Genomic DNA, 26,505 nt, shown 5'->3' with positions numbered 1-26,505 from the left:
ATATCCATTTTGATCAATTTTCATTTGGCAGATTATCCGGGACTCCCTACGTTCCTTTGGGGAATCCCTTGCGCGTGCATGGTAGGATTGTGAAACATGCAAAATTTAATACAGCAGGTATGACTTCTTCAGTAAATTTTTTACCCGCCCTCTTTACGTTGGATAGTTTCCGAACTATTGGCGTCCGAAAGTCATTTTCCCACGCTTTCGGCACCTTGTAGATCCGAAATTATGTCGGATAGCCGAAAGTTCAAGAGAACTTTTTTTCTTGTGTCAGTGGCAGGAGTCACCTCCCAAGAGTTGTAACACTTATTTTGCAACACCCGATATATATATATATATATATATATATATATATATATATATATATAAACTGTATTTCGTCATTAAGATCTTGTTTGTGGACGATCACAAATTAATAATACCTCTGCGAAAGAAATTCTTCCAAATATTGACCTTGTACAATGGCGGATGAGCTGACTCTTGAAGTATGTAAGTAGTGCCTACATTAAGATTTCGATATACTTTTGTTCTACATTTGTTGTGTGATCGGGTAATCAGTAAGTCTAAAAATGAAAGACAGATATCAGATTCACGTTCGAGGGTGAACTTTAGGATGCTAATTGATGAGCTGAATTGAAATGAAATCTTTCAGTTTTACGTCCCACGATTATGCTGGCTAGGCAAAAGGAGAAAAGTGATCATGAGAAATGAATGAAATGGTGGAATGAAAAAAGCGGGAGGAAACGAGAGAACCTAGAGAAAATCTACGCATACGGTGTTTGTCCATCACAAAGATCACTTGGCGCGAGCTGGGATCGATCCAAGAACGCCATACACCAGAGGTGAAAGCTCTACCACTGAGCTCATCCACTATTGTACAAGGCCAATATTTGGAAGAATTTCTTTCGCAGGGCATTATTAATTTGTGATTGTCCATAAGATCTTAGTGACGAAATAGTTTTTTATACAAAATAGGATCAAAAAAATAAAATACATAAAAAAGAAAACGGTTCAAGTTATGTACTTTACAAAAGTGGTTTAATCAAACACGTAGATCGGTGCAAGCCCCAAAATCAGTTACTTCCAAAGATGCAAAAACTTGGATAGGAATTCCTTATTTTGCACAATTATCGACAAAAATTAAACGTATTCTTACAAAGCATAACAAATCTGCTTTAAGTATCCTCCCCTAAAAGGGGAGATTTTTGTTCGCAACAGTCATTATTCACAGATATGTATGAATATACGCACACAAATATACTATTCCACTTTTAGTTTTAAAAAAATGACACAGATCTCTAAGAAAGAAGAAGAAAGTTTTACTAAAAGAGATATTTCCTTACATGTGAAGGGAAGAACTTCAATATATTAATGAAGAAAAATTCATTAAATTAAAAAAATAGTTGTTTTATGTAAGGTAGGCCTATGGATTCAACAGGTAAGTAGGAAAACGTGGTAACCACAAATGTACACTCATGCGCGCCTCATTACAGCATAAAAATTCAAAAAATTGAAGTATAAATTTTCAAAACAAAGATATGGGCATGGATTCAATTACTCACGGGTTAAGGCACCATTTTGTTATGATTACTGAGGATGGAAAAAAAAAAAAAAAATAACCAAGCTCGGAAAATAAAACTTGGAATTTGTTCAGCATCCATTCGTTTACAGCTCTGCTAATGTTAGCCTGAATGCATACAAAGCTATGTGCATGTAAACGCTATCTTTTGCAAACTGTGATGCAGTGGCGGATCCGGGGGGGGGGCGATCGGGGCAATTGACCCCTCCCCCAGAAGAGGAAACTTTCTTATTTTATATATATAAATAAAACCAATCCCAGAGTTTGGACCTGTTAAAAGTACCAGTATTCCAACCCACGCCCCCCCCCCCCCTTTCCAGAAGTCAGTCCTGGATCCGCCCCTGCTGTGATGTGATTTAAACAAAACGAAGTTTTGTTCTATCTTTACTATAAACAACAGCAATAAACTACAATATTAGGAGTTATATTAAAATTAATAACTTTAACAATGTAAGTTTACTCGAAAGAATATAATATGAAATTTAACGTAGGCAAACTATGCACGTAATAACCTCTTAGAAAATTATTGAATTAAATGCATGTGCAGTTTAATTAATTATATTTAGTATGTTATAACAGAAGTTTTACATATTTACTTTGGTTGGTGTAGATTTGCAAAAAATTAAACGAAAAAGAATACTTACTATCAAAAAGGGTGAATATTATGCCATTCAGGACTGAGTTTTAAGCAGCCATTTTACGCAATGGGATTTTATTTTGTTTTTCGAAATCCCGTCCACGAATTTAGAATCCAGGCGCAAAATGTAATTTTAAACTTTGAATTCATACAAATATTTATTTATTTTTGATTCTATATACACTCTTATTGGCTGGAGCATTATTATAATTAACGTTTATGAGAGTATATTATTGCTTTACTTTTTACGAATGAGATTTAAACGTGAATAAAGAGTCTACTGATATGTAAAATGAAAAATGTAGAAATGAAAACTAAACGTACATTTTTAAGTGTATTGCACAAAATAAAATGAATATTTTACAAACTGTTTTATAAGAAAGCTTATTATAGGATAGATCTGTGAACAAAATTGCAGATTCCTAGTTCATGTTGAAGGTAAGAAGGACTCTCTGGCCGTCCCTTGATATCAATTGCCTTTTTATTTTAGAAAGAAAGAACCGTGCACTTCTGATTGCGTTGAAATTTTGAATTATTACTCCACAATGCAATAATTACAGACAGTTTGGATAACAATCACTTTAGAAATCGATTATTTTGCCAGATGATTAATTATTTATAATTTCACAGTTTCGTTCTTCAAACAGTTCACGATTTCTCAACACTTATATCAATATTGAATACACGAAAACGAAAGTAGGTGGTATAAAAACAACTAAATTTTCAGTTCAGGATTTCTGCATATGATAATTTTCACTTTACCAGCAGAACCACTTTTATTTTTCATATAAATTTACCGTCTTTGACGAATAAAATTTCATAAACCAACCTTTCTTAATGTTCTGAAGGAAGTGGCAGAGTAAATAAACTCACTGAATTTATAAGTAAAGAAATACTGACACAGAATACAACAAAGGTAAATATATATTGTTCTTCACTATATTTTTTAAATATATATATATATATATATATATATAATTAAAATATTAATTATTCTGTTTATTTTAAACGTGTTTAACCATTTTTATTGACTTATGGTATTTAACTTTTTTTAAAAAGTATATTACGTATAATACCTGCTCCTGCACCAGTAACAACTGCCACTCTTCCATCAAATCTCAATTGACCTCCCATCATTCAGTTCGGTCTTACACAAAGCACCTGAAACTAAAAATGTTCAACATTTACTTCAAAGATCACAGAAATGGTTAATCAATAACGAATAGTGTTCCTTTTATGATAATCCAAGAAAGCAGGAGTCTTTTTTTACAGAAAAATGCAGAGCTGCATTATTTTCGGAATCAGTTTAAAAAAATAAACCTTAAAAAAATTCAACAAATGATGTTAGAAATCAATACTGTTAGCCAAGTATTTGCTCAACGGGCCACAATATTTAGTTTTAAAACGATACACATAATTTGTACAATATATATATATATATATATATATATATATATATATATATATATATATATATATATATATATTCTGAAGTCCTAAGCACAATTATGCACTTATTTTTATTTATTTATTTATTTATTTATTCAAATCTGTCAGACACTTGTTAACATTTCGAATAAAAATACAATGAACACGTTATAAAGTATTGCGGGGAGAAATCACACTTTCAAGTAAGGTACATACGAGGCATGTTTCAGAAGTTCTGAGAAGGTAATATCAAGATGGTGTGTTACAGCGAATTTTGATAAAATACTAGACTAGATTTTAGACATATTCGAACTGTGGCTATAGTGTAACGCTTTATATAAAATAGACAAAAGAAGTAATCTCATTATAAATTGGTGTTTTCAGCTATGAATTGCGTTACATATATATTTTGGTGTTTTCCGCCTCAGGATTTCTGGAGATTTGTGAGAAGATAAGTAAACAATCTCCTAAATAATTAACTTTAGATTGATTTTAAGATTACGTAGCAGTTTTTTATCAAATCCATCAACACGGAATATACCTTGTTAAGGAGTGGAAGAAAAATTTACAGAAATATTAAAATGAGTGTTAATGGGAGTGAAAATACACTTGAAGCAAGGGGTAATATAGAAACGAATACATTATCAGACCTAGCTGACTTTATCAGACACCTGAGTGAACAAACGAATCAGCAGATTGGGCAAATGAATCAGCAGATTGGGCAAGTGAAGCAACAAATGGACAATAATAATCAGCATATGACACAACAGTTATCACAACAGATAGAGCAATTGGATATTAAATGGGATACTCGGATTGAGCAGACAAACCAAGAGTTATCACAACAGACTGCACAGACAAATCAAGATCTGTCACAATGGACTGAAATGAGTGATCCCAAAATGGAGCAGATTTTACGTAGGTTCACCGAAGTACAAAATTCTGTTGAAGTTGTGGAAACTGTAATTAATGAACATACCAATCAAATAAGTGAACATAGTAGTCAAATCAGGGAATTACAAGAGGAAGTAAACTCCATCAAAGAAAGACTTGTTACCGCCAATGGTAAGCATGTCAGTGCCTGTGCGAATGGTGACAGAGTTCTTACTGACAATAGGGAACCGATACCGTATCAATTACCGAAGGAATGTAGAAGAGAGTGATTCATCTGGATATTTTATAAAGAGTGGCAGTGAGGTTAGTGTGGGCAGACATCGGAGAACAAATCGTTCATCTCACCGAGAAAGAAACAATCCTGTAAATCCATGACATATGAAGAATATTAACAAAGGTTAATTTTTTCGTGTTAGTGAAATCAAATCTCTTACAAAATTTAGCGGAAGATCTGATGATATACCTGCCAGTACATTTATAAAAAAGTTCGAAGATGAATGTGACCTAATGGGGGTGGATGAATCCAAATTCTTAAAAATTTTACCGCACGTTTTTTTGCCCCCCTGTTCCACTTTGTTTAAGGCTATCAAAGTCAATTTGCGTAATTATTCTGATTTTAGGAAGCGTTATTATCCAATTTTGAGAATGACTTCATGTTAGCTAATAGGGATGCATTAGTTCGGAATAGGTTTTTATCAACCTAAATTGGTCCGGAGTATTACTGACTTTGTCATATCGGCATACAATGAATTGAAATCAATCAATCCTTTTCAACCGGAATCAAGGATAATAGCGTCCATTCGTATTTTGTTAACCTTTAAGCTGCAACAAATATTAATTTCAGCTTAGTGTGTCAACTTTAACCATCTTATTATGATAGTTCAAAATTTTGATAGTCCATCCATGATGCAAAACACGATGTCAAATCAATCCTAATCGTAGCCAAGTTAATTACGCATATGTTCGTAATATCAATATTAAAGAAGAATATCGTGTCAAGAAGAAGAATTAACGGTGTGTCAAATATGCGAAATAATAATAGATTCCCTTACAATGGCAGAAGAAATGTATTAAATTTTACCGAACCTAATTACAGGAATAAGAACAGAAATAGTAATCGTAACACGTTTCTACGAAATTGATTTCCTAATAGATTCACAGGTGGCGGGAATTCGCAATATAGAAATCGAAAGATTGTTGAAGTACATAATGGACAAAACTCTACACAAGATTGCGCTACGCAATGTAACTTAATTCAATCATATGGTAACATCACGTAACCTAATGTTGTGGCATCCGAAAGAATATATTCAATTGATTTTTGTTTTATTTCACTGTAAATATCGTTATGATTTCGCTTGTTATTCGTACTTTATTTAAATTCTATACAGATAATATAAATGTTTAATTCGTCACGTACTAATGTAGATGAATATGAATAATGCTTATCAAAGTTCTAATAACTATACTAATTTTTTATATGATAAAAATCCAGCGTATAAGACCATATTTATGCATCAAACAAATTAATCCTAAAGTTTTCGAACTAATGGATGTGAAAACTGGTAAACTTTTGGGTCTACGCAATATTGATAAGCTTAAGTTATGACAAAAAAAATGAAATGAAATCTTTGTTTTACGTCCACGGTTATGCCGATTAGGCTAGAGGAGACGGTGATGATGGGTAATGAATGAAATGGTGGAATGAAGAAAGTGGGAGCAAACGGGAGAGCCCCACGGAAACCCACGCACACGTTTTTGTCGACCACAAAGTTCACTTGGCGGGGGCTGGGATCGAACCCGGGACCCCAAGCACCAGAGGTGAACGCTCTACCACTGAGCCACCGCGGCCCCTGCTTAAGTTATGGCGTCCTTCAAAATATACTAAAAGTAAATGGATGCAGTTAGTTAAGACATTGGTTCCTTCTGAAGTTGTATCCAAAGTTAACATGAATGACATTTAATCTTTAAATTAATTCTTAATATGATAATTTCATTATTTGTATTAGTTTTTGTTGTGATGTTGATTATCTTGCTTTGTTCTAAACAGTGTCGATATTACGTTTGTAATTTGAATGATGTTTGAATGTATAATGTATTCGATCCTTTCTAGTTCAAAAGAACAATTATACGAATGTCATAGTAACATCTTTTTCAAAACCTTCTTAGTTATGCCCGAGAAAATAATATAGACTTTGTTAATTTCTAACTTATGACAAGTATTAATGGTCTCAAAAGGACTTAAAATTAAGTAACTTTTGTACCGTATTTTGAATGTACCTTCTATTTACGTCGTTGAATTGTATGAATATTTAAAATAAAATTAATTATGAGAATTGGAATAAATAAGAAAATGATATTAATATAAAGGAACATGATATATAATTATATGAGGGTCATTCAAATGTATATATACGAGGGTCATTCAAAAACCTAGTTAATCAATATGGAATATCTAACGGGCCAGGATTTTTATTTATTGTAAACAAAAAAGTCCTATTGTTCAGGCGGCATTATATAACGATATTGTGTATTTTTAACATCTCTACTTGTATTTACGGGCAATACGTGTAATTAAAATATGCACAAGCTAGCTAAAGAAGAAAATATAAAAAGAAATAGAATTAATTTCTCTCCGATATTATGATTGATGTTCTGTTAACATAGCAATCTGACGATATGTGTTTTTGGTCGTCATGACAACGAGGGATATAATATATAACAAAGGATCCATCTTGTATAATTTACATGCATGTTATTTAAAGGGTGTAAATGTTTCTTTCATTATGTATTATTAATGAAATGAAATGAAATCTTTGAGTTTTACGTCCCACGGTTATGCCGGTTAGGCTAAAGGACACGGTGATTATGAGAAATGAATGAAATGGTGGAATGAAGAAAGTGGGAGGAAACGGAAGAACCCCGAGAAAACCCACAAGCACGGTGTTTCTCCACCACAAAGTCCACACGGCGCGAGCTGGGACCGAACCAGGGTCCTCAAGCACCGGAGGTGAATGCTCTACCATTGAGCCACCGCGCCCCCTTTCTTTCATTATGTATTATAATAAAAGGTAATATCAAGATGGTGTGTTTAAGCGAATTTTGATAAAATATTAGACTAGATTTTAGACACATTCGAACTGTGGCTATAGTGTAACGTTTTATATAAAATAGACAAAATAAGCAAGCACATTATAAAACCTCAACTGTTCCTTAATTATCGAAATGAAATTTTCTATGGTGCGATGTGTAGATCAAAGACGAAGCTTTCAGATACTGGTAAGTTTGTTTGAAAGTAGCCAACAAAACGGAAATTACGGAGGGAAAACGGAAAATTTCCCGAACTTTTCACCTAAAATCGGGAATTAAAATGTTCTGTAGCTAGAAACACTGCTACTAGACAGACGCAAACAAATTCAAAATAAACTTTGGTTCACCACTACTATATACTATAAGTATCATGTTGATACTTAAGAAACGAAGCTTGTAATTTTAAAAAATAGATTATGGTAAAAAAAAAGTATATATATATATATATATATATATATCAAGGGTTAAAACCTAAATTCGAATTTTTCGTGCGTCCCTAATTATCCTATTGCAACGATCTGTACTTGCTTCTGTTAAGTAAGAACTGATGTTAGACTGGCGTAAGTTGACTTGCGTTCCTGCGTACAGGTACGAATTCATAAGCAAAAAATTTCGAAAATTTCTAATTTTTCTATCCAAAAATAGGAACATTTTAATTTCCCTAGTTGGCAACACTGATCGCGGGATGGTCCAATTAGTCTCAGCAATTAACTATCTATACGAGGTATGTACTTGACAAGTCCTAAGTAGATCTCTCTCTAAAACGAAGGAAGCTATTGGAAAAAAAAAAGTAGAAATTCGAAATTTCTCGGAATTTTTTAATTTGGGCTCGAATTTGAGAAGGAAATTTAACACCCAGAAAGAAAGTACCATTAGGATAAACTATGGTCCAATCATATTTGGCATCGGAAAAATCTTCCCGTTATCTTAATTAGTGTTCACACAGCAGAGAATTAAGTAAGTGCCACTCCCGTGTGTAACACTTCTGCCATCCGTTCCCGAAAGGGTTTAAAAAACCATGCCGTACCTGTGAAAAACTTTTTGGCCATTTTCACAGTCAAGCATAGACTAAGTACGGTGCTGGTCACGTATAGGCGCACTACATTCTCCAAATTTACAAGTAAAATTCAATACTCTGTAAAGATAGACATGTTTACAAGGAACAAATTTCTACCTGCGTCATAATTTTATGTTTACAAGTGTAGGGCTACTAACGTAAAATGATAACAAATGGTTTAGGACGGTTAAAATGATTGAGCGCATATGACAGATTACTGTAGTACTTATTATCTTCCGCCGGCAAAGTACTTATTTCTACATACTGCACAAAAGTTGTATTTTATGTTTACATGTGTAGCGCTATTTATGCGAAACCATGACACGTGTTAAAGGAATTCATAACACTGCAAAAACCCACTTGTTTTTACTACATTGCTTACACCCATACACACTGCCGCTAACGCTCCCCACGAGACCCACCAACTTCGCCCTACTGAGACTCGCTTAGATAGCATTCGTCCTTTTTAGCAGGGTTGTAAAAACCCAGGGGTTTTTGAAAAAAAAAAAAAAACAGACCAGTGAGTTTTATTGCGTAAACTTGGGTTTTATTGGGCAATATTCGGTTTTATTAAATTTTGTATGTATATTGAAAGCCATATTCCTACTTAAAAACCATACGAGTATTCCTGTTACATTGTACAAATGAAACTATGAAATTCCTCGTGGGGCCGCAATAATTCACCTCTAGCGTGGGTTCCTAGTTCGATCCCAAGTGCGTTTTGTATTGGACAAATGTCGTGTGCATAGGTTTTCTTGGGGCTCTCCCGTTTCCTCCCACTTTCGTCATGTCACCATCGTCATCCATCTCATCATTACGGTCTTCTTAGCGCCGGTGCATAGTTATGAGAAATTGAACTAAACTTAAAAATAACAAAGAAAGAAAACGTCGCGAACTCCTTTGTAGTAGAAGAGGGAAATTTGATATAATATTTCTTTATTTTTATTTTATTAATAGTACGAATTATGGTTATGCATCACATGTTAGCTCATGCCATGATCTAAGATAACACATTCAATTAAGTTTCTTTTTTTCTTGTGCTTATTATTATTATTATCATTGGTAGTGGTTTATTATTATATCACAAGTTAGTTCCATGACCAAAGGTAAACTGTATATTATTAAGATAGACTTGCTTAAACGATGCGTGTATTTTCGAGCATTTGATGACTATCGGCCAACTGGTATATGTTAGCTAAAATGTGTTAACAGACAAAACCTTGAACTCTGTGTACGTGACCAGAGGCAAACTATGTACTTGTTATTGAAAATTGTGAAACAACATTGACATTAGTAAATGGTGAGATAATGCTCACTTTCTACAACTTTCCAGACAAAGACAGAATATTGTTAACATGCTGTTTTGCTCTAAGTCAGTTTCTTCTCGCTTAATAGCCTTATTCTTTTGTATATAAAAACCCAGCTGATAATAGATAATTATTCAGTAATCCAAGAGAAGACAACGACTAAACTTCGCTAACTTACCTAAGAGGCTCTTTTCTATTAACATCCAAAGGACGCCTTGTTCTATGGAAGTTAGAATACTTCACCAGCTCTGACAGCATATTTAACGATAAGTATTGGTTTAATTATTCTGCTCTGAAAAATACTTTAAACATATTCCTTTTTAACCAGTCCGTACGAGTTCTTTACGTCCACAATTTCCAAGAACAAACTTCTTTTAATTTGATATTACAAAATTGAAATCTGAACGTGATATTGCTTAATTGTAACAACTTTGTATACTTCTCATTTTATATTCATATTAGTGGACAATATATATTTTTTCAATATTAAAACTGGTGAAAGTCATTTAATCCAGCTTTCCTATCTGGGATTTGTCATGATAACGAACCCAAGAATTTCAAAAAGGAAATTCCCCTTCCTTTATCTGTGATTCTACTACAGATAAACCTTTCTGGTGGCAGCGATCGAGATTTCACGGAGCCGGGTTCGACTCCTGTAGAAATAAATCTTTTAATTTTCCAAGGAAAATAAACTTTCTAAAATCAAGCTTGAAAATTTTCACGGGACTAGGAACAGCACAGCCTAGTCTCTGTGTCCACCAGTAGTTCTATTATCGAGAAGAGTCTCTTTCTTACAAACACTGTAATATCAGGCTCCTCTTGATAGTTTTAAACTGTCAGAGAAAATACAATTCAGAGCAGTGCAAAAGTTTTGAAGCCGATTACCGTCAAGTACAAAGTGGTGTGTCAGACTAGTACAAGTCTGCGGATCAAAAAAGAAAGTCTTAAAGCAAGCAGTACCAACATTTTACAAGAAAAATAACCTGGAAGGATCCACAAAGAGGACAACAAGGCCCAATTTACAAGAAGATACGTCAGAACATCGGCTCAGTCCACTGAAGGAATCTACACGCCCAGCAGCCAACGCATCATACAGTAAATACAATAGCAAAACTTTCATAAACGTTATTTCTTGTGCTTTTGGAGTGAATATTCGGGAAGAAACCAAAATATTAGCTTCTAGACAAAGTTAGAAATTTTGGTGATCAGAACAAAAAAACAATTAATAGCGCGTACCTTACGAGAAGGTACGTCCACTTCAGAGCACACACTTTGCACTCTTTCTACGGAAGAAGTGTCCTTTAGGATATAAGGCGTAACCAGCAGTTATTATGTTTTTCTTTTCTTTTATCAAGCGAGTTTTATTTTGACGGGTAATTCTAAATTTTCCGTGTAACATGTCACAAAACCAGCCACCGCCAGACCTAGAGCAAGACGAAGAAGTCTCTTCAACCAACTTTTGTTCTATATCCGATGCATTAAAATTAATTCATGTACCGTTTACACGAAATAAAAGAACTCTCTCAGAATTTTCAGGCAATTGTGACGCAGCTTCCTCTTTAGTTGATCCAAATCAACATAAGTTGTTAAAATGTGTAAAAGCTAGAATAATTGGAGACGCAAAAAGTAAACTGTTAGTCAGGAGTAACACTGGAACATGGGACGAGGTAAAAGATATACTAAAAGAAAATTATTCTGTTCGCAGAACTATAGATTTTTATGCATGTACACTATTCAGCGCTAGGCAAGCGAAACGGAAAACATAGTAGATTGGGGTTTTCGTATCGACTCTCTTCAGAGTCAACTAAAAGAAGCAGCAATTAGAATTTTGCATCCCTCTCATGTAACCGGAGCTGTAGCACTTGTTCAACATTTAGCAAAAGCTTCTTTTGTGCAAGGCTTAGCGGATGAAGAGATACAAATGGTAGTCAGAAGTAAAGATGCAGATCGTCTCACATTAGACGACGCTGTTGAGGTTTGCCTTGAACAAGAATCAAACCAGCTAGAGACAAATCAGACAAACCCTCGTTCAAGCAAAATTCAAAACCACATAACAAGAATATAATCTGTCACTCCTGTAACAAGCCAGGTCACATAGCATTAAGATGTAGATCGAAACCCATTGTGAAAAAGAGCTTTCCCACCAAAAATGTTAAGTTTTGTTGTGATGCAGGCTATTAGAGAGCAGTCCATCAACTTGTTATGATGCAGGCTCGTTAGAGAGCCCCGGGTTCGAACCCAGCTCCCGCCAAGTGAACTTTGTGGTGGACAAACACCGTGTGCGTGGGTTTTCTCGGAGTTCTCCCGTTTCTTCCAACTTACTTCGTTCCACCATTTCATTCATCACTCATCACTGTCTCCTTTAGCCTTACCGGCATAACCGTGGGACGTAAAACTCGAAGATTTCACTTCATTTGCGTTAGACAGCGGTCCATCAAATTGTTATTGTGATGTTGACTCAAAGCTGAGTGGTCCCTCATGTAGGAGACATAATTCCCAAGGTATCCATGCAATGGCCATGCATGAAGTGTCTAACTATAGACAAGGGTGTTCTAGTAAGATTAGTAATGAACAAATAAGTGTTAGTTGTAAAAGTAAATGTAACAGTGGAAATTTTAAGTCTGCGGGAAACGAGTGCAGGAGTTAAGCACGCAGTCGGTTTACCTCCCTAGTTAGATTGACTGCAATTCGAACTCAGTCCCCCCTGGAAGTTACGAAATTTACATTAAAGAAATTAGTCCGAATACTATGTTCTTTTTAGTACACACAGGATCAGATATCACCTGCATCCAGGATTGTGCAATTCCTCACGAAATGCGAATAAAGATAAATAAAGAAGAATGAAAATAAAAGGTATCACAGAAAATGTTACAGTGACTTTGGGAACATTAGTAGTTACTGTTCATATAAATGATCTTGATCTTCAAATGAAGTGTCACGTAATTAGTAATATTTTACCTATAAGCTATTCAGGCATATTAGGGCGTGATTTTCTCACGAAACGTAAGTGTGTAATTTCGTTTGATCCTTCAGATCAACCACACAAAATCAAAATTCCTAGTAGGACTCAAGTAGTTGTTAAAATCTCCACAACTAACAATAGAACTGAAATAGTTGCCAAACAGAAATTATCAGAAGGAATTTATTTAGCAGAATATTTAACTTCAGCTAAGTATAACGAGTGTATCGTTAGGGTGATGAACATCGCAGAAAATGACATAGATATATTTGGTCTAGGAATTAATTCGTGCGGTTGGTACGCACACATTGAAGCTGTAGTACAAACACAAAATACATAAATACCTTAAGCAAAATATTGTCCATCGCTAGCCACCACTTTCGCCCATCTGTCAGGCAATGTACGGATTCCATGGCGAAAGAAGTCCTCATCCTTGGAAGCGATCCAGTCAGAGACCCATGTTTCGATATCTTCTGAAGAAGTAAACCGCTGTCCAATCAAATCGTTGTTCATGCAATCGAACAAGTAGTAGTCCGTAGGAGCAACGTCTGGTGAATACGGCGGGTGGGGTAAAACTTCCCATCCGACATTTTCTAAATAGGTTTTGACCGGTTTTGCGACATGTGGGCGAGCGTTATCATGTTGAACAATAAGTTTATCATGTCTGTTCTCCCATTCTGATCGTGTTCTGGCCAGAGCTTGCTTCAAACGCATTAATTGTCGTCGATAACGTTCTCCATTCATAGTTTCACCCGGTTGCAGCAGCTCATAGTACACCACACCTTTCATATCCCACCATATGCACAGCATAACCTTTGCACAGTGAATATCTCGTTTTGGTTGTGATGGACCTGGTTCACCTGGTTTCACCCAGGCCTTTTTTCGTTTAGGGTTCTCGTAATGGATCCACTTCTCATCACCCGTAATAATTCGATGCAGAAACCCCTTTCTGCTCTGTCGTTGAAGCAGCAATTCGCAAATGTTTTTTTGTCTTTCAACGTCTCTGTCTTTCAATTCATGTGGAACCCAATGTGACATCTTTTGAATCATTCCCATGGCTTTCAAGCGTTTGGAGACTGTTGTTTGATCAACGCCTAATGCTGCTGCAAGTTGTTCCTGCGTTTGACACGAATCCTGCTCGAGCAATGCTGTCAATTCTTCGTCTTGAATTTTTTTTGGCTGTCCAGCTCGCTCTTGGTCTGCCAAGCCGAAATCACCACTTCTAAACCGTGCAAACCACTTCTGACACGTTCGCTCAGCTAGAGCATGATCACCATACACTTCCACCAAAATACGATGACTTTCAGTCGCACTTTTCTGCATGTTAAAGTAATGCAGCAGGACACCCCGCAAAAACACTTTATCAGGCACAAATTGCGCCATGTTCACTTAACTACAAACTGGTGTTGTTGACGCTTTAATCCACTGCCCTATACTACGAACGATACGCGATGACAGGGGTTTGCAACACATGTGTGGAAACACGGAACTGTGGGACGCTCCGTTCGTTGCGCCATCTCTTGTCTACCCGCACGAATTAATTCCTAGACCAAATAGAAATTCCTCCACTTACTTTAGAACCATATGATCCGGTAGAATTAGCCATTGTAGGAAAAATTCAAGCAAACTCTTCCAAAATTAAGCAACAAAATTTAAAAGAAAAACTAAACGTTTTAGAATCGTTAGTTAGATTAGAACAACTAATTCAGAAGAAAAAGAAGTAATTTGGAAACTTTGTATTGATTATACCGATTTGTTTTATCTACCCGATGACAAACTAACAGCTACGTCAGCTGTAAAACATTCGATTCCGTTTAAACCAGGTTATCAAGGTACTATTGTGAATAAGAAAAATTATAGGTTACCTGAGGTGTATCGTGAAATAGTAAGTAGACAAGTAGAACACATGCTAGAAAACCAGATCATTACCCATTCGACAAGTCCTTTTAACTCGCCACTTTTAGTAATTCTAAAAAGGTGGACGCATCTGGTAAAAAGAAATTTCGTGTCGTAGTTGATTTCCGATCTGTAAATAATCTTACAATTGGTCATACTTTTCCGTTACCTAATATTACAGACATACTAGACAGGGTAGGAAAAGCTAAATACTTTACAACCCTAGATCTAGCAAGCAGGTATTATCAAATGCTTACAACAAAAGAAGACAGACACAAAACAAGCTTCTCCACAGACAAGTCATTCCGAATTTTTGCGTATGCCTTTGGGCCTTCGAAACGCTCCATCTTCGTTTCAGCGTTTAATAAATACTGTATTATCTGGATTACAAGGTACTATAGTGTTTGTTTTTTTAGATGACTGCGTAAATTTCTCACAAGATTTCGAACAACATGTAAGGCAATTAAGAGAAATATTTGATAGATTTACGTACAACCAGCTTCAATTACAACCTGACAAATGTGAGTTCCTTAGGCAAGTAGTCTATTTAGGCATGATATTACATCAGAAGGGGTTAAACCTGAACCTAGATTAGTACAAAAGGTAACCGAATTTCTCATACCAAAAGATAAGAAGCAAGTTAAGGGATATTTAGGATTAACAAAGTACTACAGAAGACTGATACAAAATTATGCTACAATTGCTCTTCCTCTCACTTCCTTACTTAAACAAGAAGCATCGTTTGAATGGAACTCAAAACACCAAGTTCCTTTCGAAACCTTAAAAGAGAAATTAACAAATGAACCTAATTTAGAATATAAAGACTACTCAAAACCTTTCATAGTCACCTGTGATGCAAGTATGTCCGCCATTGGTTCGATATTAAGTCAGGGTGAAATTGGCAAAGACAAACCTATTGCTTTTGCAAGTAAAAAGTTAAACGCCGCAGAAACTAGCTATAGCGCAACACAGAAAGAATTGCTTGCTGTTATTTGGGCTTCTAAAATTTTCAAACCATACATTCTAGGCAGAAAAGTTACCTTCGTTACAGACTGTAAACCTTTAACGTGGGTGCTTTCCGTTAAAGATCCCACTTCGAGATTAATACGTTGGAGAATACAACTCGAAGAATTTGACTATGCGATAGTGTACAAACAACGACTGCAGACGCGTTGAGTAGAATGTATTCAATAGAAAGTAAACCAGACTTTGAATCAGAAATAACTCTTTTAGATGAGGATAAGAAACGGCAAATATTGAAAGAATGCATGAAATCCATATTGGAAGACACCAAGTTGTATGAGTAGGACATATGAGAAAATTAAAGACTACTTAGAATTGAATAACAAATTTATCAAGTTAGCCAAAAATGAGAGAAGACACAGAACAATATATTAGGGTTTGCGATAAATGTCAGAAAAACAAGATTTGTTCCAAGACAAAAATGCCATTAGAAATTACCACAACTCCTAATACAACTTTTGAAAAAGTCAGTTTAGACATAGTAGGGCCTATGACTGAAACCGACACAGGAAACAAATATCTGTTAACCGTTCAGGAAGAACTATATAAATTTACAAGAGCAGTACCACATCCTCAGCAGGAAGCGGACACTGTAGCCAGAGCTTTTGTAGAACACGTAATATTGCTGTACGGAATACCTCAAATCATTCTTACTGACCAAAGTAGTAATTTTATGTCAAACGTAATGAAAAGAGTCTGTAAATTGTTACAAATTGAAAAAACTAATACTTCTAGTTACCATCCTCAAAGTAACGGATCCTTAGAGCGTTTTCACTGTTCTTTCAAAGAATACCTTAGACACTATGTATCTGAAAATTAAACAGACTGGGATACTCATATTCACTATGCCCTTTTCGTGTATACCACTACACGTCATACAAACACAGGATTTCAACCTCATGAGTTGCTGTTTGGAAAGATGGTAAATATTCCAGGTATCCTACAAAAGAAACCAACCGAACCTAGGTATAACTACGAAGATTATGTAAAAGAATTGAAGCTAAGGCTTGAAAAAATTCATCAGTTAGCTACATTAAAATTACAAGCATCGAAAGAACGTAATAAAAAGTATTACGATGAAATAGTGAAAGAAGTTGTATTTCAACCAAGAGACCAAGTTTTGCTATATGATGAATCAGTACGCAGAGGCAGATCTAAGAAACTTTCATCTTATTGGGAGGGACCTTATACGGTTGTAAGTACTAAAGGTGTAAATTGCAAAATTAAAAAGGGAGGAAAACCGATAACTGTACAATCAAATAGATTAAAATTATATTATTAACCTGTAACTGCAAGTTTTAAAAGTAAACAATTTCACACGCATGTTGGCAATTTTGCTGTATATGATATTGGAAAGCTCACTAGGGAATGACATTGGGTTACGAATCGAGAAATTTGAAGATTCTTCTGGACTAGATTATAATCACATTGGAATTACTCAACTTTATAACATAGAATGGCGCTTAGTGGTTTCTGTGAATATGAGCAACTTAGAATACAATTATAATGAACTAAATAAATATTTAGTCTTCACAGAACAGTTGTGTCAACATAACATGGTGCAAGCTAAGAAAACAAACTGTGATGGTTTAATAGGAAATAATATTCCTAATAAGATAAAAGGTATTAGAGAAACGAGAAATATAATTCAACATACTCAAAGGTATTTAAGGAACATAAGAAAAAGAAACGAGCAGTACTAGGATTTGTAGGTGGAATTTCCAAAATACTCTTTGGAACTTTAGATAGTGCAGATGCAGACTATTATACTTCTCAAATTAATAAATTGGAAAACGAACAAAGGGACTTTTTTAAGTAAAGATATGATGGCTGTTGTAAAATTTACCTTAAAATCCGCAATAACACGTATTCTGTTAAGAAGAACGAACGGCTTCTTAGTAAAAACTTAGCTCACATAACAATCTCTAAATCAAAGGTCAAAGAAAATTAACAAAGAATTTTTAAACCTAAAAAAAAAAAAATTAAGCTTAAACGAACATATTCAGAAACTAGATCAAATGTGCAGGGATTTAAGAGCCCAATATGAAATTGTATTAAGGGCTATTCTAAATGCTCAAATCGGTATATTACAACCACATATAATTACACCGTATGAAATCTTCAACCATTTCAAAGAAAGTCAAAGTAAATTAACTAATGAAGTAGCTCAACCAATTCCAGTAAATGTATACTTGTTATTGAAATGTAATGTAAATGGATACTTGTTATTGAAATTACTGTCATTAGATATGTTTGTAAATAATGGGGTTTTGGCTTATATAATTAGAATTCCTCTTACCGAAAACATTAAGTACTACACTTACAAGGTATTACCCATTCCTATTAAAATTATGAACACTACTAATAAATATGTTTTCATTCAACCAGAAAAAGAAATGTTATTAATCGATGACACTAAACATTATCTGAAAATGTTAGAAAATGAATTTAAAGAATGTAAGTCATTAGACAATTGTAATTTCGTATGTAAACAAAATTTTTCAATCCTATCCACACATTTACATGAAGAATGTGAAGCAAAATTATTACAGTACATCAGAAATATTCCAGAAGATTGTAATCAAAGAGTTGTTTCATTGAATCAATTGATGTTAATTCCTCTAGGTAATAATGAATGGTTGTTTACAACAAACGAGAAAGAAAAACTCACTATAGTGTATAAAAATTATGATCACTATGATGTAATGATAGAAGGATTTGGGAAATTCCATTTAAATACTAACTGGAAAGCTTATGGTGTTAGAAATCTCATTCAAGCTCAGAATGTTTTTGATACTATAATGTAACAAAAAAAGATATACTGCCAAAATTCAATATATCTCTAGACTGTTGTAAAATTTTAGGTAATGAGGTTAAGTTGCAAGACATAATGATAGACTTGCCTTTAAAACATGTAATTAACGGCGTTAATGACCTTAAACATGCTAGCCATAAGGTAAATGAAATACAACAAAAGATAGAAGAACAACAATGGAAACAATCACCAAGAAAGTATATTTAAATTATGAATATTCTCCTATGTTTGTGCGGTAATTATCATATTAGTTATTATTTCCTGTTGCTGTAACAAATCTAAGTTTTATAAAAAGTGTTATAAGTCGTATAAGGATGAAAACGATTCCCCGTGTTGTAAACAAATTTGTTTCACACCTAGTAGTAGATTCAGCAACGAGAAGACGTAGCTGAAAAGGCAGTAATTATGAGTCACTTAACTACTAATATAGAAGCGAATGAACTAGAGGCTATGCCTTTAAAAGAGACAAAGAGTTCCGCAGTCAAAAATAAAATGCGTTAGTAAACAAAATTTTAACTTTCAACTGAAAGTAAAATTTTGTTTAAGGAGGGAAGTAAGTAAAAGAGTGAAATTTGATATAATTTTTTTTTTATTTTTATTTTATTAATAGTACGAATCATAGTTATGCATCACATGTTAGGTCGTGCCATGATCTAAGGTAATGCATTCAGTAACTTCTTTTTTCTTGTGCTTATTATTATTATTAACTATAAAATAAATTATTATTATCATTATTGGTAGTGGTTTACTATTATATCACAAGTCAGTTTCATGACCAAAGGTAAACTGTATATCATTAAGATAGACTTGTTTAAATGATGCGTGTATTTTCGAGCATTTGATGACTATCGGCCAACTGGTATATGTTAGCTAAAATGTGTTAACAGACAAAACCTTGAACTCTGTGTACGTGACCAGAGGCAAACTATGTACTTGTTATTGAAAATTGTGAAACAACATTGACATTAGTAAATGGTGAGATAATGCTCACTTTCTACAACTTTCCAGACAAAGACAGAATATTGTAAACATGCTGTTTTGCTCTAAGTCAGTTTCTTCTCGCTTAATAGCCTTATTCTTTTGTATATAAAAACCCAGCTGATAATAGATAATTATTCAGTAATCCAAGAGAAGACAACGACTAAACTTCGCTAACTTACCTAAGAGGCTCTTTTCTATTAACATCCAAAGGACGCCTTGTTCTATGGAAGTTAGAATACTTCACCAGCTCTGACAGCATATTTAACGATAAGTATTGGTTACATTATTCTACTCTGAAAAATACTTTAAACATATTCCTTTTTAACCAGTCCATACGAGTTCTTTACGTCCACAATTTCCAAGAACAAACTTCTTTTAATATGATATTACAAACTTGAAACCTGAATGTGATATTGCTTAATTGTAACAACTTTGTATACTTCTCATTTTATATTCATATTAGTGGACAATATATATATTTTTTCAATATTAAAACTGGTGGAAGTCATTTAATCCGGCTTTCTCTATCTGGGATTTGCCGTAGTAACGAACCCAAGAATTTCAAAAAGGAAATTCCCCTTCCTTCATCTGTGATTCTACTACACCGTGAAGACCATCCGCGTTTCGTGGTATACAGCTTGTAGCACTGAATTCGCTTATATTTCTCGCTGGACAGGGCAGCCATCCTGAGTGAGATTTTCTTGCGTTTTCCTCACTCACACTATGCAAATGCCAGGTTGGTACCTTTTTCTTACCCTTTCCTTGGATAGTGTGATCGGTTAGGGACGTCATCCTCATATGTGACGGGCTAACATGGCCATAGATGCCAAAAGCCCAGAGATCTAATTCCCAACTTAACCCACTTATATTTCGATTTCTAGAAAGAAGGAAGTACACGATTTTCTAGAGTAACAAAGTGGTGGATAACTTTATGTAATACAGAATTGAGTTGAGTTGATTTTGAGTTTAACGTCCCTTTTCAGCAGCGAGGCTATATGAGACGTGGACCTACTGATTAACGTGGAATCCGAACCACATGAGCTCCCGCCGGGAATCGAACCCGGGTCTCCCGCGCCAAAGGCGCGTATGCTAACCGCTTAGCCACGGAGGAGCTCTAAATACAGAATTGGAATATCCCTCTTACACTCAGGATTGAAATCCTTGTGCTAGCCGTCCTCACTAAAGATTCTTTTAGTTTCCCTGAAAGCACGCCAGGCAAATACTGGGATAATACCTCAAGTCAGAAGCCAGAGAAAATGGCTCTATTGAATGGATGTTGCTTTTTTTTTTTTTTTTTTTTTTTTTGGGTAAGAACTGAAAATGTTTTTTAATCTTCAGTTGCCAATTTGTTTCTTACAATAGATTTTACGATTGAGGGTTTTTTGTGACATACAGTAATCACAGTGTGCTTTACATACTTCACCACATAAAGCAAGTTGTTTCACGATCTGATTGCCGTCAGTGTTGAGAAGATAGAAGTACATCTTTAGTGATTTCCTTTTTCAACTGAACCGTTCACAATTTGTAATTAACTGACAATTGGAGAAAGACATTTTATTATCTGTTTACATTAATACGCAAGTTTTATATTAATACACAAGTATGTACTACAAAAACAAAGGAAATGTAGTCGCATTACTTCTTATTCCATACTAGCTAAAATGCCCATTCTTTGCACGGGGAAAATTAGGTTCATGGACAATATCTAACCCTCTTCTATCCCTTACGATACACATATCAGTGAAAGTGTTATAATAAAAATTCCATAAGATATTGTATTTTTGTCATAAATTTTGAACCCTTTTCTCCCTTATGATACGCTCTTTAAGGAAGATGATAAAATGCCAACTTGAAGTAGGTAGTAACTATGTTGAAAAACTCATTTCAAACTGTTCAACCTTTTTCCCGTGACGCGACCAAAACAGGCATCGTCATTTTTAATGTGAAGAAAGAAATTATACAAAGCGCTCTCTCTTTCCTTCAAAAACAGGAAGTGACATGCCCTTTTACTTTTAATGAGGTGTTTATATACCGAATTTCATCTTCTAACATGACATGCTCATGAGATATTATAATTTTGGTTGAAATTTAGAACCCTGTCTACTTCCATTACCATGTGCCTTTTAAGCAAAGTAACACAATTAATATATAAATAATAACTTATATTCCATAATTCATTTCAAACTGTTCAAATGTTTGCCCGTGATGAGATCACAAACAACATGCAACATTGCTTTCAATGTGAACAAATAAATTATGGAAAATTCCCCCTCCTCTTAAAATGAAAATTTATGAAAACCTTGAGACATGTATTCATTTATTTTTAATGAGGAGTTTATATAAAAAGTTTCATCTTCCTAACTTAAAGAGATTGTGAGATACTAAGTTCTTCACATAGATTGTGAACCCCCGCTCCCTCGTAGAACATGATTAAAAACACAGTTCGAGGTACGTGGTAACTACATTCGAAAATTCATTCCAAACAATTGAACCGTTTCTCCGTAATGTGAGCGCAAGCAAGATTCTTTTATTTTTTATATAATACATTACAATTGAACACTGTAATAGAAAATTTGATCTAGTGCAAACAAATTCGATATGCATGGTTTCAAAACCACTTTTTTTTTTCAATGGTACTCTGTTCTGGTGATAAACACACATTTTAAGCCAATTCTAATACTAGGTGCATACTAATAAGTACGATTAAAGAGAGTAATTATGATCACATTAAGATTATTATTTCAATCCATGTTTTGAACTGTTTTTTGAGGTGGGCTTTCTTGGGTTTTATTGTGGGCTTTTTATGTGGGTTTTACCCAAAAAAAAACCCTGGAGAATTTTGGGCTGGAGAAAATTCCAACAACCCTGCTTTTTAGTACCAACTAACACAGGTTGGTTTATGTCTATATGTTAATTCGTGGTATGTTTTGAAGTTTCACGTGATATGTGGTAAGAATGCATTTCCTACAAAAACAACTTCGTTTGTTATGAATGTAAGTATCCTTTTTTGTGATAACGTAGCACAGGAAAGAAGAATTTCCGTATGCGTTTAATAATTTTTGATGTCCCAGCAACATGCATTTGATAGGGGACTCCGCCTCCAAGCATCGCTCTAAAAGTGCATTTGTATAATATTTTCAAACAGCTGGTGCTGATTGGAAAAACACGTAAGAATGCATTGTTTTCGTTATTCCAGAGTAGTGTGTTGTTTGCAACACTTAACAGTTGGAAGAGAGGTAAAACAATATAGATGAATACGTACCTAGTGAAGAGCAAAGAAAGCAAGAAAATAAATATTTTTGATTAACCATTAAGAACGACGGATGGAAACGAAAGAGGGTAACTCTAGGTAGCATATATTAAAAAAACAACGAGCTAAAATTTACGAGGAAATGAACCGAAACACACAAGAGTAACAAAAAAGGTAAATAAAGGTAATCAATACCGGACGATTAATCAGCGAGAAAAACGATGTACTAATGCAATATTAGGTAAACACAGAGCATAATATAACAATGTTTCAAACCCACTGTCTTATTAACTAACTTAGGACATGTATGCTGCAGGAATGAAGGGAAATACAGAAATATAGATGGGAAAATAATAAGAAAAGAGTTGGATGTAAACCAAATGTGGTTATATATGGCAAAATTTTAGGTGCTATCTCATTTTATGGAGGCATAAATTTGTAAAATGCACGGAAGAAATATGTTAGTTAATTTCACAATAGAAATGTGCAAATACCAAGAGTATATTGGGATCTCACCTCCTAAATGTGTAAGGTAAAAATACGAAATGGAAAGCGTGCTCTGTATCGCGGTGTACTTCATAAGAAAAACACACGTTCAAGTGAGGTGCTGTTTGAAGGTCAGTGTACAAAGTGACCTATCGAAATCTGGTTCATGTAGGGCAGCCATGTGCGGAAAATTAGCCCAAAATTACAAGTTTCACTGTACATTTTCAGGGTTCCTACTGATCTGGAGAAAACTATTTTCCTGACTTCCCCTGACCTTTGGCAAGAAATTCCCTGACTTTCATGACAGGTATCGGACGACGATGACATATAAATAAGGAACAACTAACGGTGAATATTTATATATTAGAACATTTGCTCTATAGAGACAAATAGAAATCAATTGTTCATACGTATATTCTACTTAGATCAATAAAAATCTGAGCAACATCCCATGTAATAGTTGACTAAGCTGAAATTGGTGTACAATTAATGTTAGAAAAATATATCTTATAAAATTCCCCTGATCTCCAGTCTTTTTCCCTGATTTTCCCTGACCTGCACCAGTTTTCCCTGACCAGTAAGAACTCTGATTTTACAAATCTTTCTCTCAGATCCTTAACCAGCGCTAATCATTATAAGATTCTCTCGTTTCGTTTCATTCCTCTTACGAAGATTCTTCATTTACGGCGCAGATCTGCACCATGATTGCCTACAACCTAGAATTGAGATAAATAGATTTTAGCAGGAAATTTGAACTGTTAGTAAATAGCTGCTGAATACTGGATTCGATTCTCCTTCCTATTTGTTCTGAAGAGACCCTTGTTGATGTAGCCTACTGTCTTTGGACTTGTAGTTCTTTCTCTTTTACTTTTTTATAGGTTTAAATTGTTTTGATTCATGAATTGTATGAGGTTAATTAATAAAGCTTGATCTTTAGAAGTTAATATCACATTAATGTTAATTGGCAAAGTATGTATAATTTTTACAATTTATTTCAATAGATTAATTTGGGGTAAACTTTACAATACACACTCCAGCTGCGCATCGTTAACTAGGACCGCTATAAAAGGATATAGTAGAGTACGATAGGGATAAATAGGGTAGGAGTAGGAACGGGTTAGCTTAAGGTTAAGAAAGTTTTGACCCATTTTCATAAAATTAATAGAGAGTAATTTTTCGTTTCTGAGTGAGTATACCAGCTGGAGCGAGCATTGTAAAATTAATCCATGGCAAGTCTTTCCATTCAAGATGGTTAACAACGGCGAACAGAGTTCTCCGATTGTATTTAAGTATTGTAAACCCAACAAAAACAAAATATATCTTCAGAGGGCTTGATAATTCTGTTTGGTTTTGTTTCCTCGCCCAACGATCTGTATCTTGTTGGCTGTTACCATACGTGATTTAAAAGTCACAACTTGTGTGATTGTTTAGGAAAGATATAATAGCGTTTCTTTTCATTCTTCTTCTGTTTCCAGACTGACATTGTGTGTCAGAAGTGAGTATAGAAACCAGAGATGTTCAGTTCCTATTCACCATAACATTTGTCAGCATCATCATCATCGGTTATTGACAGGCCACCTGCTGCAACTCAGAAGCTTCCATGATCCACAGTCTTCGGTTAACCTCTTCGTCTTCAAGTATGATTTTTCTATTTTGATATCGTCCAGTAATTGTAGTATCTTTTCATCCCCTCTCTCTTTTTCCTGCCACCATACCCTCTAACACGTCCTTCATAATACAGTTTCTTTTTAGCCAATGTCCCAACCAGTTTCTCTTCCTCTTTCTAATATCTAAAATTGAAGGGTAAGGGGAAAAAACAAGGAATGTCACAAAACTGCATTTTCGAGAAAACGGCGTTTTAATATTGAAAACCACATAAAAAGAATAGAGTTAGTTAAATCTTTGACCCTTTTTACATGGACATTTCTACATCTACGCATGCATGGCATATACAGTCAAATAGCATCAAGAGTCGCCAACAGATAGGATCACGCACCCCAAAAAGTACATAGATGGACATTCCTTGTTTTTTCCCCTTACCCTTCAATTGTTCTTTTGTATTCCACCATTTCTAATACTCTTCATTCGTTTTCCGTTCGACCCAGCTAATTCTCTCCATTCTTCTCCACACTCACATTTCGAAAGCTTCCAGTCGTTTCTAATCATTTCTTGCGTAATGAGCATGTTTCTTCCCCTTACAATACTCCACATGAAACATATTATGAATCTTTTTCTCAACTCTTTATTCAAAGTCCCACAAAATATACTTCTTCCTCCTAAAGGCTTCTTTCGTTATTCCTATTCTTGCTCTTATTTCACGTTTACATTTCCATGTTCTTTGGGTTTTCAGCTACATAGAAGGGATTTCACCTTTATGTGGAAGCAGCGAGAGTGATTAAGAGGTATTTAGCATGCGTTCGTTTCTTCTTCTTTATTTTAAATTTACAAATCTTTCGTTAATATTCACAAATGCATTTATAATTTCTATTATAGTGCGATGTTTCAATTTGACCTCCTGGTATTTGTTAAAACATCATACTGTTGTTCCGTGGTGAAAATCGGATCTAATACATCGGAAGTAGGGAGCAGCCGCCTTCACAATATACTTTACGATGTAACTTGCTTGATAAATGGAATTGGATTTGCGGATATTTTGCGTACACAGACGAATGAGCGTTGTCGTACGTCATATTTTCTCGTCACTTATCACTATCACCCTACTCCAGTTTTCACTCTTATCCAACTTCAGTAGCAATATCTTACCCATTCCTTTTCCTTGGTTTGCAGGGTATAGAAAATATCTGTGTGGAACTGTTTAGCTTACCATTTATTTCAATCATATGTTTTGTATTCGTTTCATATGTTCTCTCGACTTCGTATTGCTTCCATCAAAATTGTATTGCAACGATTTCTAAACCATCATAAAATGAAACTTCTAACACGCAGCTATTAGATTGTTGTTTCGTACCTTCCAATTCGTCGTTCCAAGTGAATTTACGTGAAATTAATGGCAAAAGCGAGGAAAATATATGAATTTATGAAAGGCTTTATTTACAGACTCATTCCTTTTTTCTTATTCTTTCTTCAGAAGAAAACATAC

At 34.6% G+C, this 26,505-nt stretch overlaps 1 protein-coding gene across 4 annotated transcripts in view; it reads right to left on the bottom strand.

Moving 5' to 3' along the window:
- Window positions 1-26,505, bottom strand: part of Mfe2 (peroxisomal Multifunctional enzyme type 2) — a 638,089-nt gene that overhangs the window by 528,511 nt on the left and 83,073 nt on the right. For all 4 annotated transcript variants that reach the window (XM_081748535.1, XM_081748534.1, XM_081748536.1 and 1 more), the window contains exon 2: window positions 3,296-3,386. In XM_081748535.1, coding sequence (XP_081604661.1) covers window positions 3,296-3,356 — 61 coding nt within the window. In that variant the 5' untranslated portion in view covers window positions 3,357-3,386. The remainder of the gene's footprint in view (window positions 1-3,295; window positions 3,387-26,505) is intronic.

This window comes from Thermobia domestica, chromosome 2 (assembly GCF_964235325.1).
Source record: "Thermobia domestica chromosome 2, izTheDome1.hap1.1, whole genome shotgun sequence".
NCBI lineage: Eukaryota > Metazoa > Arthropoda > Insecta > Zygentoma > Lepismatidae > Thermobia > Thermobia domestica.
Note: the sequence above shows the minus strand (reverse complement) of the source record. Positions and strands in the feature narration are given on the sequence as shown.